This window comes from Chionomys nivalis, chromosome X (genome assembly GCF_950005125.1).
Source record: "Chionomys nivalis chromosome X, mChiNiv1.1, whole genome shotgun sequence".
NCBI lineage: Eukaryota > Metazoa > Chordata > Mammalia > Rodentia > Cricetidae > Chionomys > Chionomys nivalis.
This window is the reverse complement of record NC_080112.1, coordinates 130,587,121-130,604,007: the sequence shown is the minus strand read 5'-3', so window position 1 is coordinate 130,604,007 and position 16,887 is coordinate 130,587,121. Positions and strand designations below refer to the sequence as shown.

The window sequence follows — 16,887 nt, the reverse complement described above, 5'->3', positions numbered from 1 at the left end:
CGAAAAAACATGAGCTTCATCTCAACAGATTTTATTTGTTATTTCCCGAGGGAAGGGAAGATCTTCGCAGCTGCAAAGAGACAGTAGGGTGGCCACCATGCTTGTGGACACAAGGAAAATGTAGGCTATGTGACCTCTGAGAGAATGACAAACACTGGAGGGTGACATTGATTCCTAGTGCAGAACAGAAAAGTGACAGGAGTGTTGAAGGAAAGAAGAAGGACCTGAAAACCGCACAGGGGAGAGCCCTTAGCTAACGCAATCCTGCTTTTAACAAGGAGGAATTTGAACAAAATATGTTTTTTCTTAAATGTACAGATTGCATTCATTTATACTATTTGACACTTATTTTCCTTTTGGCAGCCCCGAGAAACAGTGCTCCCTAGAAATGAAGCAAAGCTAAATAGCATATGTAGGTGGATATCTTTCTACAGAGAAGATAGGAGAGGGATTGCTCCACTGATGCTGTTCCACTAGCTCTAATGCTCCGTGCTTTCCACCCAGCTACTGAGCTGTGTTATATACACTGAGCTGTGTTACACTGTGTGTCCTAATAGACTACTTTAACAAGGAGCGAAGACAGGCAAATGCATGTACAACACTCACTTGGTGGCTCCTCATAGCACACACTTTGTCCTTCTGGGTTTTTTCAAGGAAGGATTTTTGAAGGAAAGGAAACAGACCCATGTGATAAGTGTGGACTAGCTGTCTGTCTGGAGAGTGACACAGTAAGCAAAGGAGAAATGAGATGGGGATCATTTTAAAGATCCAAAATAGAGACCTCCGCTGAGCAGCCGAGAGTGATGAAGATTTGGCAGTTCTAGAAATAATCACCTTTTAACTGCCTTTAGACGTGTGAAGGGAGGGTGGATTATATGAACAAAATCACATTCAAGACAGTGGAACGCTCTGCAGTCTTTCAGACAGAGGAGTTACTGCTCAATGTTTTGACATGGAAAGACATTTAAAAGACAACATTGAGTTTCTTCTACTTCTGAAGCTAATAATATGTAGTACATAAAAGGAAAAAGTCCCCAAAGTGCAAATACCAAATTGCTCACCGTTTATGATGGGGTATTTCTGAGAATTACAGAAAAATTTGCAGTTTAGCGGCCCATGCTTTGGTATTCTTAAAATAACATGTTAATTTATTTTTTCCAAGATAAAAGAAATAAAGCCATCTGCACTTAGAACAAGAAATGTTAACCATTTTCAGACTAAACATTTTTTATGCTAAGAGGAAAGGGGTTTGGTTGTAGAGTAGGATTCTAAATTAGACAAAATAGGGATAGGAAAGCTGATCATCCATTAGAGAGAAGCAGGAGTCCTTGCAGAGCCCCGCTGTGCACACGAGAATGGGGCTATAGATCCTCAGCATGTGTTTTCAACATCTACAAGGGACCTTCCGCCTTCACGCTGTCCCACTTGGATACCAGTGGCTGGACCTTCTTGATGTTTGTATCTACCCACAACGTGTACCAGTGATAGAGGTACAATAAATTGTGGGAGACTGAATGGGGGAGGAAACAAGACAGCAATGACTTAGATTCTTTCTAGTAAAATCTCAGGAAAAGCCATAAATAGTGGCGTGCGTTTGAGATGCTAGCGCTGGGGAGGCAGACGTCCACAGAGCCCTCGGACTTGCTGGCTAGCAACTCACATCTTATCTGTGAGGCTCAGGTCCCAGCAAGAGTCCAGTCTCAACAAAGTGGATGGTTCCTGAGGAAGGACACCTAAGGTTGACCTCTGACCTCTATGTGTACATGCACACATGTGCAGCTTCTCAGGTGTACGCATCTGCACATGCACAAGCACGGATATATACACAAAAAAATTGAAAAAATATAAAACTGTGGAATAGGAGAAGGAAAATGTTTCTCCTGGCCTAAGTATGTTTATGTAGCCATCATTCAAGTTTTCTTAATGACTCAATTCATACTGAAGCTTGCCAGTTCCTTTTCCTCTTGTGCCACTATTGTATTTACAACCCATTCGCCATCATAACCACACCTTTTGAGTCTATCTGCCCTCCCCGTTCTTTCTTTCACTTTACTTTGCCACCAAATTGCCAACTCCCAAAGAAACCCCAGTCTAATGGCCACCATCTGTGGATGAATGCCATTTCTTGATCTTTCCACTCTGAGTTTGCCATTCCCGGGTTCGTTTCTCTCAGCAGGAACACAGCATCTCTTCTGAGTCATGGGTACAGTGCATAAGTAGCTATGGAAACCAGTTGCTTCTCTGAGCATGCGAAGGATGGGCTGTTACTGATTCCAAACTGTTAGCTCCACAGATCCCAGGATCTGTTTCTTTGAAAACTTGTGTGGACAATTGCAGGGAGCTTACAGGCTGTCTGAAACCTGTTCATCACTAAAGATGTTAGGTCCCCCTTGGTAGGGAGCAAGTGACGTCTTGAGTGCCTGTTTGTTGTTGACAGGAGCACAGCCATGTCAAGGACTCCAGAGCCTCAGCATGGGAGTGGCAAAGCCTTCGTTGGATGAGGCTCAGAGGGATGGCAAAGCTTTTCTCTGGTTACAAGGGCAAACGTTCAGTGTTTGTGCTGAAAATGTCCAGCATAGCTTCCATCTCCCACTGGCTTGTTTCCAACCTGAAGGCTGCTCCTCCTGAGAAGAGCTAATCCTGCCTCCTTGTATGTCATAAACCTTGGCTCCTTGTTCATCTGTATGCAATAACATTGCTTCTCTGTTCAACTGTATATAACATGCTACGATTATATATAGACACACACACACACAACTGTATATATAGTTTGCAGCTTCTCTGAGAGTCAAGGCCACCTAATCCCAGATTACCCCCTACCCGTGTGTGTGTGTGTGTGTGTGTGTGTGTGTGTGTGTGTGTGTGTATCTTTTCTTCATTCTGTCAATGCCCCAGTTAGGTCAATCTCTAGAGCCCTTTAGGATGTGGCACCTGTTATTGATAGAGAGAAAAAAAAAATGTGTTCACTGCAAACCAGCACCCAACCAAATATAAAAACACTCCTTCATATCATTATTCATACTCCAGCCTACTTGGGAGTATCGCAAATTGAACATGAATAAAGACTGGAGTGCTATAACTCACAGCATGGTGGTAGAGCTGTAAGAAACAATTTGTGGGCTGGCGGATGGCTCAGAAGTTCAGAGTGCATCCAGCTCACAAATGTGAGTAGCTCCAGCTCCAGGGGATCTATTGTTCCCCCTCTGACTTCTGTGGGTACCTAGCTTGTAGACACAAACGAAAGTAAAATAATTTGTTAATATTACTTTTGGCAAATAGATATATTGCTAAAGGGAACTGGAGAGTGCCTACTTTAGGTGGCCCTTAAATAGTAAGTACTCTAAGTCTGTCATGTATAGAAGTATGTTTGTGTATGCTTGTGTGCATGTGTGTGTGTGAGGGAGGAGAAAATATGCAAACATGTAATAGGTATAAAAAATAGCTCACAACTAAAGTCTTAAAACATGTATCGAAAAGAAAAAATATTTCACCCTCAACTTTTTATTTTTTGCTATTATATATGGTTATATCATACATGTAATATCAAAATGCATATGCAATAAATATGTATAAATTGATAGTATGTACACTAATATTGTAATGTCTCTGGTCCTTTTCCAGGGTGGACAAGCTTCATTTATACCATCTCTGGAGACGTATATATTGGTGAGTAAAGGGTGTGCCACTTGGGATTCAATTGCAGTTTAATTCAAACGACTGAAAGGGTAAACTACTGAGGCTGTTGTGTATAATTGAATACTGTGCCTCCTTCCTTCCCCTACAAATCTGGAGCAGCATATCTGGAAGCCTTGCAGCTTCCAGAATGTTCAGTGACCACGTTTGCCATGAACAGAGGGCCCAGGCAGAAGGCACAGGCATGGCTATGCTTGTTAAAAGTTTCCATGCTCATAAGCAGTTTGCACTCCAGTGGGCTCCAGTGAGAGGAGCAGTCTGCCTCCCCTCTGCAGGTAAAAGAATACAAGTTAGATATTTGGGGTATCTCGCCATTTCTTTTCCTTCTAAGGGTTATATGTTGTTGCTGTTGAGAAATGCATCTTTGCAAACAAACCAACTCTCATTTTATATGCAAATATTGAGATATCTAAAAGAAGTTCTTCATGCCAAGGTTTCACATTTGTACACCCGAGACAGGAATGGAGCCATGTTGATGTAAAAGAAAGTGGCCCCCATAGGCTGTCATTTGAATTCTTGGTTCCCAGTTGGTAGTGCTCTTTAGGGATGTTTAGGAGATGTGGCCTTGTTGAGGATGTGTGTCTCTGGAAATGGTCTTTGAGAGTTTAACGATTCTTGCCATCACTAGATCTTACTCTCTGCTTCCTGCTCACTGTTCACATTATGAGCTCTCAGCTCCCAGCTCCAGTCACCTTACTTTGCCGGCTTCTGTATTTTCCTACCAGGATAGAGTCTTATCCCTAAGGAACCATAAGCCAAATAGATGCTTCCTTCTGTAAGTTTCCTTTGTCATGGTTTTTTGTCTTAAATCCCAATAATAGAAAAGTAACTAATATACAAGTGTTTCTCAACCAGAGCCTCCATGTCCTGCGGTACACTCTGTTCAGTTACAATGTAGAGTTCAAGCCAGCTTCTGTCTTCAAGCCTAGCCAACACAGTAGCAGAAGAGGTGGAATTCGAATGATAGGAGAAGGTCACACAGAGCAGGTCGCCTCTGCTTGTGTCCACCCCAACCATTGCCATCTTCCTGGAAACAGGAACCAGCTTTTTGTGGGCATGACAGCAAGTGGCTGGATGACAGCTGTGCTGTGAATGTCCCACCTAAAACCCTCCGGGCCTGCTTTGTCAGTACTTGGTTGACCAACTTCCAACTGCCCTAGCTCTGCCATGTCTTCTGAAACTGGACCCCGGTCAGGAAGGACAACAGCTCCGGAGAATTAACACTCTGGAATTAGCTGACCCCTCAGGTAGGCTGTCTCAGAGCCCATGCCTGAGTTTCCCACTGCACTTTCAAGTCTTTCACAGTGGGAATATATACTCAGATGCCTGCCCTGCCTTGCTGTGCTGGTTTGAATGGGAATAGCCCCCATCGGCTCCTAGGTTTGAATACTTGGTCCCCATTTGGTGGAGCTGTTCAGGAAGGATTTAGGACTCATGGTTTTTGTTGGAGGAGGTGTATCACTGGGTGTGTGGGGGGGGTTAGCTTTGAGGTTTCAAAAGACTGCCATTCCCAGGGAACCCTCTCTACATTTTGCTTGTGGATCGTGATGTGAACTTTCAGCTGTCCTTACCACTATGCCTTTGTTCCTCCATCATGAACTTTAACCCTCTGAAATCATGTGCCCAACCAAACAACTTCTTTTATAAGTTGCCTTGTTCATGTTTGTGTCCTGGCAATAGAAAGGCAACTACTACACTTCCTTTCTGCTCACATCTGGACTGCTGTTCCTTGACACACCATCTCCTGAATCAGCTCCGTACACAAGAATATTCCTTTGAGCTGTGCTTCAGGAAGAAGCTAGAGTAAGAGACCCAGTCATTGGCTTCCCCTCTCCATCCACACTGATGAGTGACAGGGATGTGGGTATGGCTGAGATTCACCATTTCTGAGACCTGCTCTCTCCCACACTCCTGTGGGGGATGCAGCAGCCTCCCTGGGCAACACATTCTCAATTTGTAGTGAACATCCTCGTTGGGCAATATATTCTCAGTTAACAGACAGATGGCTTGTTAATGCCATCTGCGTGGGGTGTGGTGCCATACCCAGGGTGATCTATTTAAACCGTTCTTTATATCCTCCTAAAAACACATTGTTCAATCACTTGACACTTCTAGAAATAACAGTAATTAGAATTTACTCTTAATGTGGCATAATTGGGCTTGGTGCCTCCTTCACTGAATAGCATTTTAATTACAAGCTCCAAACGAAATTCACTTCTTTTCTTCTTTTATCATTCAAGAGAGTAAAAATTCACGTTGTAAAAATCAAAGCAAAACAAATAAACAAAAGCTCTCCAGTAGTAGTGCAGCAAGCTCCTGTGTGCACAGTGTTAACCATCTGGAAAGAATGAGGCACCATTATTTTTTTTTTTTGATAGTCTGAGAATCATATAGTACTTTATAAAAATAAAAAAAAATATGCTTTGGAGGTCTCACCTTGAAATAATTTTAAGATAAAAAATAATTTTCAAAAATGGAATGTTGATGGAGGAGGGCCATCTGTTTATGTGTTACTTTCATTGGTTAATAAAGAAACTACCTTGGCCCTTTGATAGGACAGAAAATAAGATAGTTGGAGTAAACAGAACAGAATGCTGGGAAGAAGGGAAGTGAGACACAGATGCTATAGCTCTCCTCTCCGTGATGGATGCAGGTTAAGATCTTTTCCAGTAAGCCACCACCTCATGGTGCTACACAGATTACGAAATATGGTTTAAAGCAAGATGTGAGAATTAGCCAATAAGAGGCTAGAACTAATGGGCCAAGCAGTATTTAAAAGAATACAATTTGTGTGTTGTTATTTCGGGTATAAAGCTAGCTGTGTGGGAGCTGGGCGGGAATGCAGCCCACTGCTCCTCACTACAGAATATAATAAAAAAAGGGGGGGGGCATGAATTGTAAGTGTTAGGGAGTCTTGAAATGTTTATGTAGAATAAGAAAAAGAAATGGAGACCAAACTTTATGGAAAGGGCCAGAGAGGAAATATTTTTATCTCTGGGACTACTATACCCTGCCCATGTAGTATGAAAACAGCCATAAATAAATTACAAGTTTTTGTGAACTTTATGTTTTTTTCATGTATCCTGAACTACTATTTTGAATTCTTTGTGATTGTTTTTTCCCCCTTAAAGTGAAGACCTTTCTTAGGGTCTTGACTCTGCCAAAGCTCGCAAATGATTTTGCCTTAAATGTCATTAAAAAGGGGGTGTGGATGGTAGATAGATTGACAAGTGATTTGCTAAGCCTCTTTTAACCAGTAATTACACCCCTTTTAACCAGACAGACCTTTAGCCTCAGGACTCAATAAATGAAGAGTTCAGAAATTCCAGGCTAAGAGGGACCTATACTTCGACTTGTTTTTCTTGACATGAGGTCGAATTATCCTGAGTCATTTCTTCTCACTGGCTTATTCCCTGCTGCACCCCCCCCCCGACACACACACACACCATGACCATGGACCACATGTACAAAACATCTGGCAGAAGATAGAATTATGGTTTCGATCCTCTGAGTGAAGCTGCCTATGTCCAAAGTAAACTGGACCATGGACTGAATCCAGCTCCCCAAACTGGCCTCCTAGGACTCTGCCTCAACCAATGAGCAACAGGCCAAATGACATCATTTGAATTTGATCTCCTTGCTTTGCTCATATCTACCCCTCCATGAGGTTGCTAATGAGAAAAACAAAAGAGCAACAGCACATCACCAGAGAAAAAGAAATGACCAAACAGAAATAGCTCTTAAAAATGTTCTCACTTGCAAAGCTTAAAACGAGAATACAGAAAATGCTTCTCCACGTTAGCACCTCATTTTTCTCTTGCTCATAAACACGAATGGCACCCCTCAACCCCAGATGGCAGGAACTGGTAGTGAGTCGTTCTCTGTTACACAGCATGAAACATCACTCTTCAGTTAATGCAACATCAACATGTGTAGGTAGTGTGTTGGGTTAGAAGGCCACAATTTGGATGGCAAAAGTAATCTTGGAAGACTGCATATAGTAAAAACGTAAGAGTGCTATTAATTTGGGAGCAAAGTGAGGGGTGGGAAGAGAAGGGTTAGCATAGTGACGTATGAGGGAAATATATTCAAAGTACATTATATATTTGATTGGAATGGCTTTGTGTGACCTAGTACGATACCATTTTTAAAACATGTGTATGTTGCATTGTTTGTGTGGTATGGTACATGTGGTGTATGCATTTGTTAGTGTGGATATGAGCACATGTGTGTAGGTTTACACAGAGATCAACATCAAGTTACTTCATCAGTTACTCCCCCCCCCCTGCAACAGAGAACTTGAACTCTCATTGAACTTGGACCTCCCAGTTTCTACCCTGGCCAGTCAGTGAGCTCCTGAGATTCTCAGCCTCTGACTTTCTCTCCTTCATCATCATCCTCAGTGATTAGTGATGTGGATGGGGCTGAGCATCCCAAGGCATAGGCCAAGTATTCCCATTTCGAATCCTCAGAACCCACGGAAAGCTGCAGAGTAGACAGCGTTAGGAGGAGCAGCAGAAAGGATCAATGGGGCTTTGTTGGTCATCAGCCTACCTCCAGATAGTGAGAGACCCTGTCTCAAAAGCTGAGGTGGAGAGCAATTGAAGAAGATACCCAATGTCAACTTGTAGCCAGACTAACACACACACACATGCATAAACCTATATACACACAGAAACACATGCTAAAGAAATAATTGAAATGAAGGACAATGTTTTAATCTAGCTATCAGACACTTCAACTATAGTTATCAAAGCTTGTAAATGACTGTACATTTGTACTTTAAAATAAGGTGCTGGCAGCACTTTGATTCTCCGTGAGTAGTCTGTTGTGTTAGCTAAGAACTTCCAGTATACATATACATGTGATGATGTCACAGTCTGTGATGGAATTTACCAGAATGTGTAGGACAGAGTGTGAGACACTAGTTCTTATAAAGATCTCTTATAAAGAAAATGAAAAGCAGAAGCTCACACTCGGGAGTTGGACCCTAATATTTAAAAAAAAATTAAAAATATTTTGCCCTTTTATGATTGTTTAGGCAAAAAAACTACCCTACAATTACATTTTTTTGGGTTAAATTTTCCTTAACTGCATTATTCGATTTAACATTCTTGGCAAAGATTACCAATGGAAAGTATTTTATTATCTGATCTGGCTCATTTTATAACTACAAGTAGTCAGGAACAATAGGATATACTTTGGAGGGACTTATTTTAGGTTCAGAAGATAACCAGATGGGTGCAATATCACCGAAATGATCTGGAAAGGAAGATGCAGTCCGTCTGATTTCTGCAGTACTGTTTTGAAGACTTCGGGTAGGAGGCTAGAAACTCATGGTAGACTGAAAATTCTCAGCCTGGAAATGACTCTGGTATCATTACCCAAGTGTTCCTTGGGGTAGAACATTTCAAATGGCCCCTTCTGGATAGACACTGTGATTTCACTTATGCATCAGTAAGGAGCATGGGGAACAGGCATCTAACAGCATATCAAGATTAGAGGCCTTTGGACATGCTTAACTCTATTTCTAAATTAAAGTTTCCTCACAGGCCAATCAACACTGCTGTCAAGCACACCACCCTGATACGGGGTGCAGAGAAATACCAATTCAGCAGTACTTTTGAGTCTGTCTCTTGTCAGCTCACTCTATTAAAACAGTATCACAAACATATTGCATGACAAAATCAGGGTCCAGGAGTGGACCACGTGGGTTCTGGGTGTGACATATGAATTAGTTGAAGATAGAAAAATGGTGCATCGTCTGCAGAGGATGTCAGTAAAGCACACCTAATAAAATGCCGTTCCCTGTCACAGTCTGAAATATTAGCCAGCTCTAAATGACATTCCTCTTAGACTCCCAGACTTCTCTTGCCAAATCTCTGTGTAAGTGGAAAGTCGATGGAGTTCTATTATTCACTCCAGGACATTTGCTGACATACATCTTTGATAAATGAATGCTATGTTGGGGTGGCTCTTGCTAACGTGCAGGGGCTGATTGTGCCTAAGCTCATGTTGAATCTTTGACTTTGGCAAAGGTAGAAGCATTTTCACCAGGGAAGCTGTTATATACCGAAATTGGATTGGTTCTTCATCCCCATTGTCCTCCAAGGCCAGTGATTAAACACATTTTAATTTTTTTTTCTACTGTGGACTTTTTTTTTTTTTTTACATTTGCTAAGCACCCCTCAGACGTTTTTAAACTCAATGACATTATCAAAGTATTAAGGAACCAGTTTATGAAGCAATTACATCTATGCTTCTCTACTGGCATTTGCAATGATGTGATTTAGTAGCAGGTCTGCTCTTAATTGTATTAACAACTCGTATAAAGTATATTTTGAGATACACACCACACTGTAACATGATTTTAAAATAGCTGTGATTTCTCTTGGAGATGGAGCTGTCAATAGAGCGAATATTGCTGCTGTTTGTTGGTGACTTTTATGACAGAAGCAGAGCTATATTTCAGTTAGCTGGTGGGGAAAATGCACATGTCATTTGTCTCCCATCCAAAGCCACACTCAGTTCTAGCTGCGGACTTCTGTGAAACACGTTACTCCAGGATAAGAACTCATGTTTTTTTTTGTTTTGTTTTTTTTGTTTTTTTGTTTTTTTTTTAAAAAAGTACTGTTGGTCTATCAGAATCCTCTTTTGTGTTTATCAGCAACAATGCAAGCCATATGCCCTCTGTAGAATATATCCCCTATCTGCAAAATAGAGACTGAAAGATGAATTCTCTAGAAAACATAGCTGTTTGAATGCTAACTAATGTGCTCCATATTTGCCAATTGTGATTGTTTCTATAATAATACGTCATTGTTGTTTTATTTAGATAATCACTTCCTTAGTGATTTTTAAGTTTTAGCTTGAAGTCTTTGTTTCTTCTCCCTTTTCCTGTGTGAGATTGTACACATGTAGTATATGTGCCTGTGCATATGTGGAGGCCAGAAGAGGACCTGTCCTCACAGTCTCCACCCTATTCCCTTGAGACAGGGTCATTTACTGAACCAGCTAAGCTGGTGGCCAACAAGCACCAGTGATCCTCCTGCCTGCTGCCCACAGCGTTAAGATGACAAACATATAGAGCCGGGCCTGGCTTTTTATGTGAATGGTAGGGGTTTGAACTCAAGTCCTCATACTTGTGCAGGCAGTGCTCTTACATACTGAACCATCTGAGCCATCTCCCTAGCTCCTTCAATGCTGGATCTGGAATCTTCCTTCTCTTGTCTGTTCACATGTCTGTGTCTGTTGTTTGTATACTCATCTGGAAGACACAGCCTAAATCTTACCCTTCTCTACAGCTTCCTGTGGCTATTCTAGCCTGCTCTGACTTCTCCATTATCCAGAGCCCTCTTGCAGAACTGCAACGGCGCTCCTCGGTCACCACGGGCTTGTTCTCCTATGGAGGAGCATGTCAAACTGAGCTTTCTCAACTCCCCTGCCCTCCTTCTGTCTCTTTTCACTCCGTTCACATTGTAATTCGTTTTCGCTTAAGTTCATTACAGAGAACTCCCAACAGGGTTTTCATTTATTTATTTATTTATTTATTTATTTATTTATTTATTTATGTAATTATTAAAGATTTCTGCCTCCTCCCCACCACCTCCCATTTCCCTCCCCCTCCCCCGATCAAGTCCTCCTCCCTGGTCAGCCCTAAGAGCAATCAGGATTCCCTGCCCTGTAGGAAGTCCAAGGACCACCCATCTCCATCCAGGTCTAGTAAGGTGAGCATCCAAACTGCCTGGGCTCCCACAAAGCCAGTTCATGCAGTAGGATCAAAAACCCATTGCCATTGTTCTTGAGTTCTCAGTAGTCCTCATTGTCCACTATGTTCAGCGAGTCCGGTTTTATCCCATGCTTTTTCAGACCCAGGCCAGCTGGCCTTGGTGAGATCCCGTTAGAACATCTCCATTGTCTCAGTGTGTGGGTGCACCCCTCGCAGTCCTGAGTTCCTTGCTCGTGCTCTCTCTCCTTCTGCTCCTGATTTAGATCTTGGGATTTCAGTCCAGTGCTCCAATGTGGGTCTCTGTCTCTGTCTCCTTTCATCGCCTGATGAAGGTTAATATCCAGGAAGATGACTATATGATTTTCTTTGGGTTCACCTTCTTATTTAGCTTCTCTAGGATCACGAATTATAGACTCAATGTCCTTTATTTATGGCTAGAAACCAATTATGAGTGAGTACATCCTGTGTTCCTCTTTTTGGGTCTGGCTTACCTCACTCGGGATAGTGTTTTCTATTTCCGTCCATTTGCATGCAAAATTCAAGAAGTCATTGTTTTTTACTGCTGAGTAGTACTCTAATATGTATATATTCCATACTTTCTTCATCCATTCTTCCATTGAAGGGCATCTAGGTTGTTTCCAGATTCTGGCTATTACAAACAATGCTGCTATGAACATAGTTGAGCATATACTTTTGTTGTCTGATAGGGCATCTCTTGGGTATATTCCCAAGAGTGGTATTGCTGGGTCCAGGGGTAGGTTGATCCCGAATTTCCTGAGAAACCACCACACTGCTTTCCAAAGTGGTTGCACAAGTTTGCATTCCCACTAGCAATGGATGAGTGTGCCACTTTCTCCACAACCTCTCCAGCAAAGGCTATCATTGGTGTTTTTTATTTTAGCCATTCTGACAGGTGTAAGATGGTATCTTAAAGTTGCCTTGGTTTGCATTTCCCTGATCGCTAAGGAAGTTGAGCATGACCTTAAGTGTCTTTTGGCCATTTGAACTTCTTCTGTTGAGAATTCTCTGTTCAGCTCAGTGCCCCATTTTATAATTGGGTTGATTAGTTTTTTACAGTCTAGTTTCTTGAGTTCTTTATATATTTTGGAGATCAGACCTTTGTCCATTGCAGGGCTGGTGAAGATCTTCTCCTAGTCAGTGGGTTGCCTTTTTGTCTTAGTGACAGTGTCCTTTGTTTTACAGAAGCTTCTCAGTTTCAGGAGGTTCCATTTATTCAATGTTGCCCTTAATGTCTGTGCTGCTGGGGTTATACGTAGGAAGTGGTCTCCTGTGCCCATGTCCAACAGGGTTTTCTAGGTTCAAACTTGCCCTCCATTTCCTTTTATGCTATCCTTCCAAAATTATTTCTGTAAGACACAGTTCTGGTCTCCCCCCCCCTCTCTCTGTGTGTGTGTGTGTGTGTGTGTGTGAGAGAGAGAGAGAGGGGGGGGGGAAGAGAATCCACTCACTCTGTATGGATAAGAATGACTTTAAAGGGTTTACTTGATACATTTTCATCCTCCTTCCCAATAGAATGTTAAAGTCTTGATAGGTTCACAGTTTCCCCAGAGATTTGCATCTACTACCTGTGCCACTCTGTCCTCTTGTCTGCTATACCCTCTTCCAAGCTCTGTTCCTCCAGAACAAATGCTTGGTGTGCTTCAACCTGAATGAGCCCCCAAGTCTGCTGTTTTCTCTGTGATCTTTTTTGTTACCTTTAAATGTTAACTAGCTTCATTTCATCTGCAAGCCTTAAAATAGAAGGGAGGGCACCCACCTGAAGGCACCCACCCCCAGAGTGTTTAAAAAACACCCCCAGAGTGTTTAGAAGGCACCCATGCTCCAGAGAGTTTGGAAGACACCCATAGAAGGATTTAGAAGATACCCCCTCCAGGGGGTTTAGAAGGTAACCAGCTCCAGAGGGTTTGGACGGCTCCCACTACAGAAGGTTTAGAATCAGACTTTGTTCATTATTCGAGAAGTTGACTATCTGAGTCATTTAGTTTTCAGTTGAATTCTTCTCTGATAATCGTGTGTGCTTATATTTGGTTGATTCCAAGAACATTTTGAATTATTTAGATGCAAGGAATCTATTTTGCACATCTTTGCATTTTCTCTAGTTCTTGAAAGTTGGAGATGCCCAGTAAATTCATGTTGAAATGAATTGTTGATGACATTTGATCATTTTTCTAGGTCTGCTGGCTTCTTATGAGGTTTTTATTTTACACAAGAGAGCACTTTTATGAGAATGCAATTCCAAGAGCCCTTGAAATTTAAAAGTCAGTGAAAGGCGAGCAGTAATGGTGGCACACACCTTTTATCTCAGCACTCGGGAGGCAGAGGCAGGTGGATCTCTGTAAGTTCGAGACCAGCCTGGGATACACAGTGAAACCCTGTCTCAAAAAGTGAAAAACAAAACAAAACTAAATTCAATAAAACATTTGGTCATGGCATTAAGAGTATAAATGGGAACATGATACAGGATTCACTTGCCTGCTATTTTCTGCATTCAAAACCAATCAATTTTAGCCTTTAATAATAGCAAATGTAAGCAACCCAATCAAGGAGATTTCCTAAGTCTGTTATTTCTGAAACCAAAACTAATATTCTGGTGCTAAGTAGTTGGTCAAAAGTTTGGCCATTGGATCAATACACTGTGATAATTGCTAAAGTTACTGGTCATCTTGTTGTAGGACCTGATGATGCGCAGCAAAAGATAGAACCCCATCACACAGCAGTGCTTGGAGAAGGTGACAGTGTCCAGGTGGAAAATAAGGTATTTTAAACTTCTCATTTTCTTTTTTTTTTCTTTCTTCATGCGTGTATGTGTGTGTGCTGTGTATAGGGGATCGTGCCCATGCACACACATGCAGAGGCCAAGGGAAGACATCCGTCGACTGTCCTTTTGTATCGCTTTTCACCTTATTGCTTTGAGACAGTTGAGACTGGATCTCTCTCTCAAATTGAAACTCACTATTGCATCTAGGCCACTAGTTGTTTCTGCTCACACCCCCAAGCCTGGGTGTTGTGGGTTTGGGTGATCACAGATAGGTTTTCCATGGGTGACTGGGATTTGAACTCAGGCTCTCATGGTTGAATAGCAAGAGATCTTACCAACTGAGAGTATTACCCCACCTCCAAACATTTCATTTTTTTTTTGAAATCATTTGAGGGTTTTCTGAATTCATGTTTTGATTGAATCCATTTCATGTCTTTCTTTTCCACTCTCTCCCCTCTGCCACACTGTTCCTTCCCAGTGTTTCTTCACCTACTGTCTGTTTTTAGCCCACTGAGTTCACCTAGTGTGTTGCCTGTCTGTGCATCTGTTTCTGACCATCTTCTGAAGCATGGGGAGCCTTTTAGGGGTTGCATTCCTGAAACAAACTAACCCTCCCATGAATTGCCAATAGCTCCTTGGGTAGGGGAGGGACTTCATGACCTGCCCTTCATCCATAATGGGATTTTGTCTAGCTTGATCTTGCATAGGTCATGTGCAAGGAGTCACAGCTACTTTGAATTCGTATGTACCTGCCATGTCCAGAAAATAGTTTCACGATATCCTTCCACTGCCTCTGGCTCTTAACAACATTCCCCTCCCCCTTAATTTTCTTAACTTGTACTTTTTACTAATGTTCATGAAAATCCTTAAATCTCTCATAAAGATGGAAATTTTTTCTCTTCCTTGGGAAATAAATTCTGCCACTATTTTATCAAGCACTTTTAATAGTCTCTGGTGATTACCTTACTCTATTTTGAGATTTCTGTTGGTATATTTCAAAGTTTCATCTATATTAATTTCTTGCCTTCAGCAATCATATAAAAGTCTGTATTGCTTACCCCTAAACATTTGAATTTAGAGGCAATGCATCTTCATTGTTTTTTAATATTACTCTGTCACAAAACTGACTTTCTTTTAACATAAGTAAAGCTAGGCTAGTCCTCTAGGAATATAAATAGAGATCTGCCTGCTCACGGGAGCCCTTTCAGAATTCTCCGCGTTTGGACCTAAGAAGAGGATGTGATGTGTTTCTTATTTCTTTTCAATGAGACCCTCTACTTTTTAAGTTAAGTTTGGGGGCTCTTGGGGAGTTTCTCCGTTCTTTTTCATGTCTGTTGCATCCCACTGAGCAATTGACTCATCGTTCTGTGAACCCATTACGTCAATCTGATTGCTTCGTGTCCGTCCAGTCAGGAAGATTAAGGCAACTATTGTGGACAAGCTCCGAGATGGTTCCATCTTGAAAAGCAGGAATAAGAACTATCTCGGCAGCAGTTGACCAATGAAAAGGCAGTCTGACTCACTTCTCACCCTCTGACCCTGCTATCATAGAATGCAATGGACTGGGGAGGGGGGGCGGGATTTTGTGTCTCAGTCCAGTTTACTGATAACTCACCTTCTGCTGCCTTGATCAGCAGCAGCAGCTCTATGAACTATTAGCCGGACAAAACATAATCTCAGGAACATCAGAAAAATGCCATCTCGGGGTCTGTGCCCTCTGATTTCTTTCCTCAAATCATATGAAGCTGTCATGTTCGACCTTCAAGAAAAGCAATTTCACATATCTCAACCAAATATGGCAAGTAGGCCTGGAAATTATTCGCGGCCCAGAACCTGCTGGTCTATTAGATTCTAATAGGGTCTGAATTCATTTGGCTAAAATTCAAAGAAGTGATAGGAGAATCTGCAGGTCAGACGATAGCTGGGGTAGACAAAGAGAATTATTAGTTCATTGGCAAAGTGGCATCCCTGACACAGGGGGCATCCTTTTACTGTTATATAAAGTTCCATCTTGTTCATGTGGCATCCCTGACACAGCGGGCATCCTGTTACTGTTATATGAAGTTCCATCTTGTTCATGTGGTCATGACATCATGACAACTTTAAAATGAAAAGTTGTATTCAAAAGAACTTTCATTTGAAGAGGTTGTATGTCTATAGGAAAGTCAGAAGTTTCCTTTAGTTTACAACAGGATAGAGGCTGTGAAGGTTTGTGTCTTGGCTTTGCCACTTGGTGGCTATGAGACTGAAAACACTTTTCTAAATTTCCTGGTTCTTCAGTCTTGTTAACTTTTTACATTTATTATTTATTTGTATGTATGTATGTGGGGGGGTGCACATGTCACAATATGCACGTGCATCCCAGAGGATAACTTTCAGGTATTGGTTCTTTCCTTCCACCATGTGGTTCCTAGGCATCAAACTTGGATCATCTGGGTTGGCGGCTGATGTGGGAGTGATTTCTTTCTAATCTGTTGCTTTCATTGGTTAATTAATAAAGAAACTGCCTTGGCCCATTTGATAGGCCAACCCTTAGGTAGGTGGAGTAAACAGAACAGAATGCTGGGAGAAAGAAGCTGAGTCAGGGAGTCGCCATGATTCTCTCACTCCAGACAGACGCAGGTTAAGGTCTTTCCTGGTAAGCCAGCTCGTGGTGCTACACAGAATATTAGAAATGGGTTAATCA

General features: G+C 41.8%; 1 protein-coding gene across 1 annotated transcript in view; it reads left to right on the top strand.

The window, feature by feature from the left end:
- The window catches only part of Pir (pirin), a 93,542-nt gene that overhangs the window by 63,366 nt on the left and 13,289 nt on the right, over positions 1 to 16,887 (top strand). Inside the window, exons 7-8 of the mRNA XM_057759990.1 lie at positions 3,622 to 3,666; positions 14,116 to 14,198. Of these exons, the coding sequence (XP_057615973.1) occupies positions 3,622 to 3,666; positions 14,116 to 14,198 (128 nt within the window). The remainder of the gene's footprint in view (positions 1 to 3,621; positions 3,667 to 14,115; positions 14,199 to 16,887) is intronic.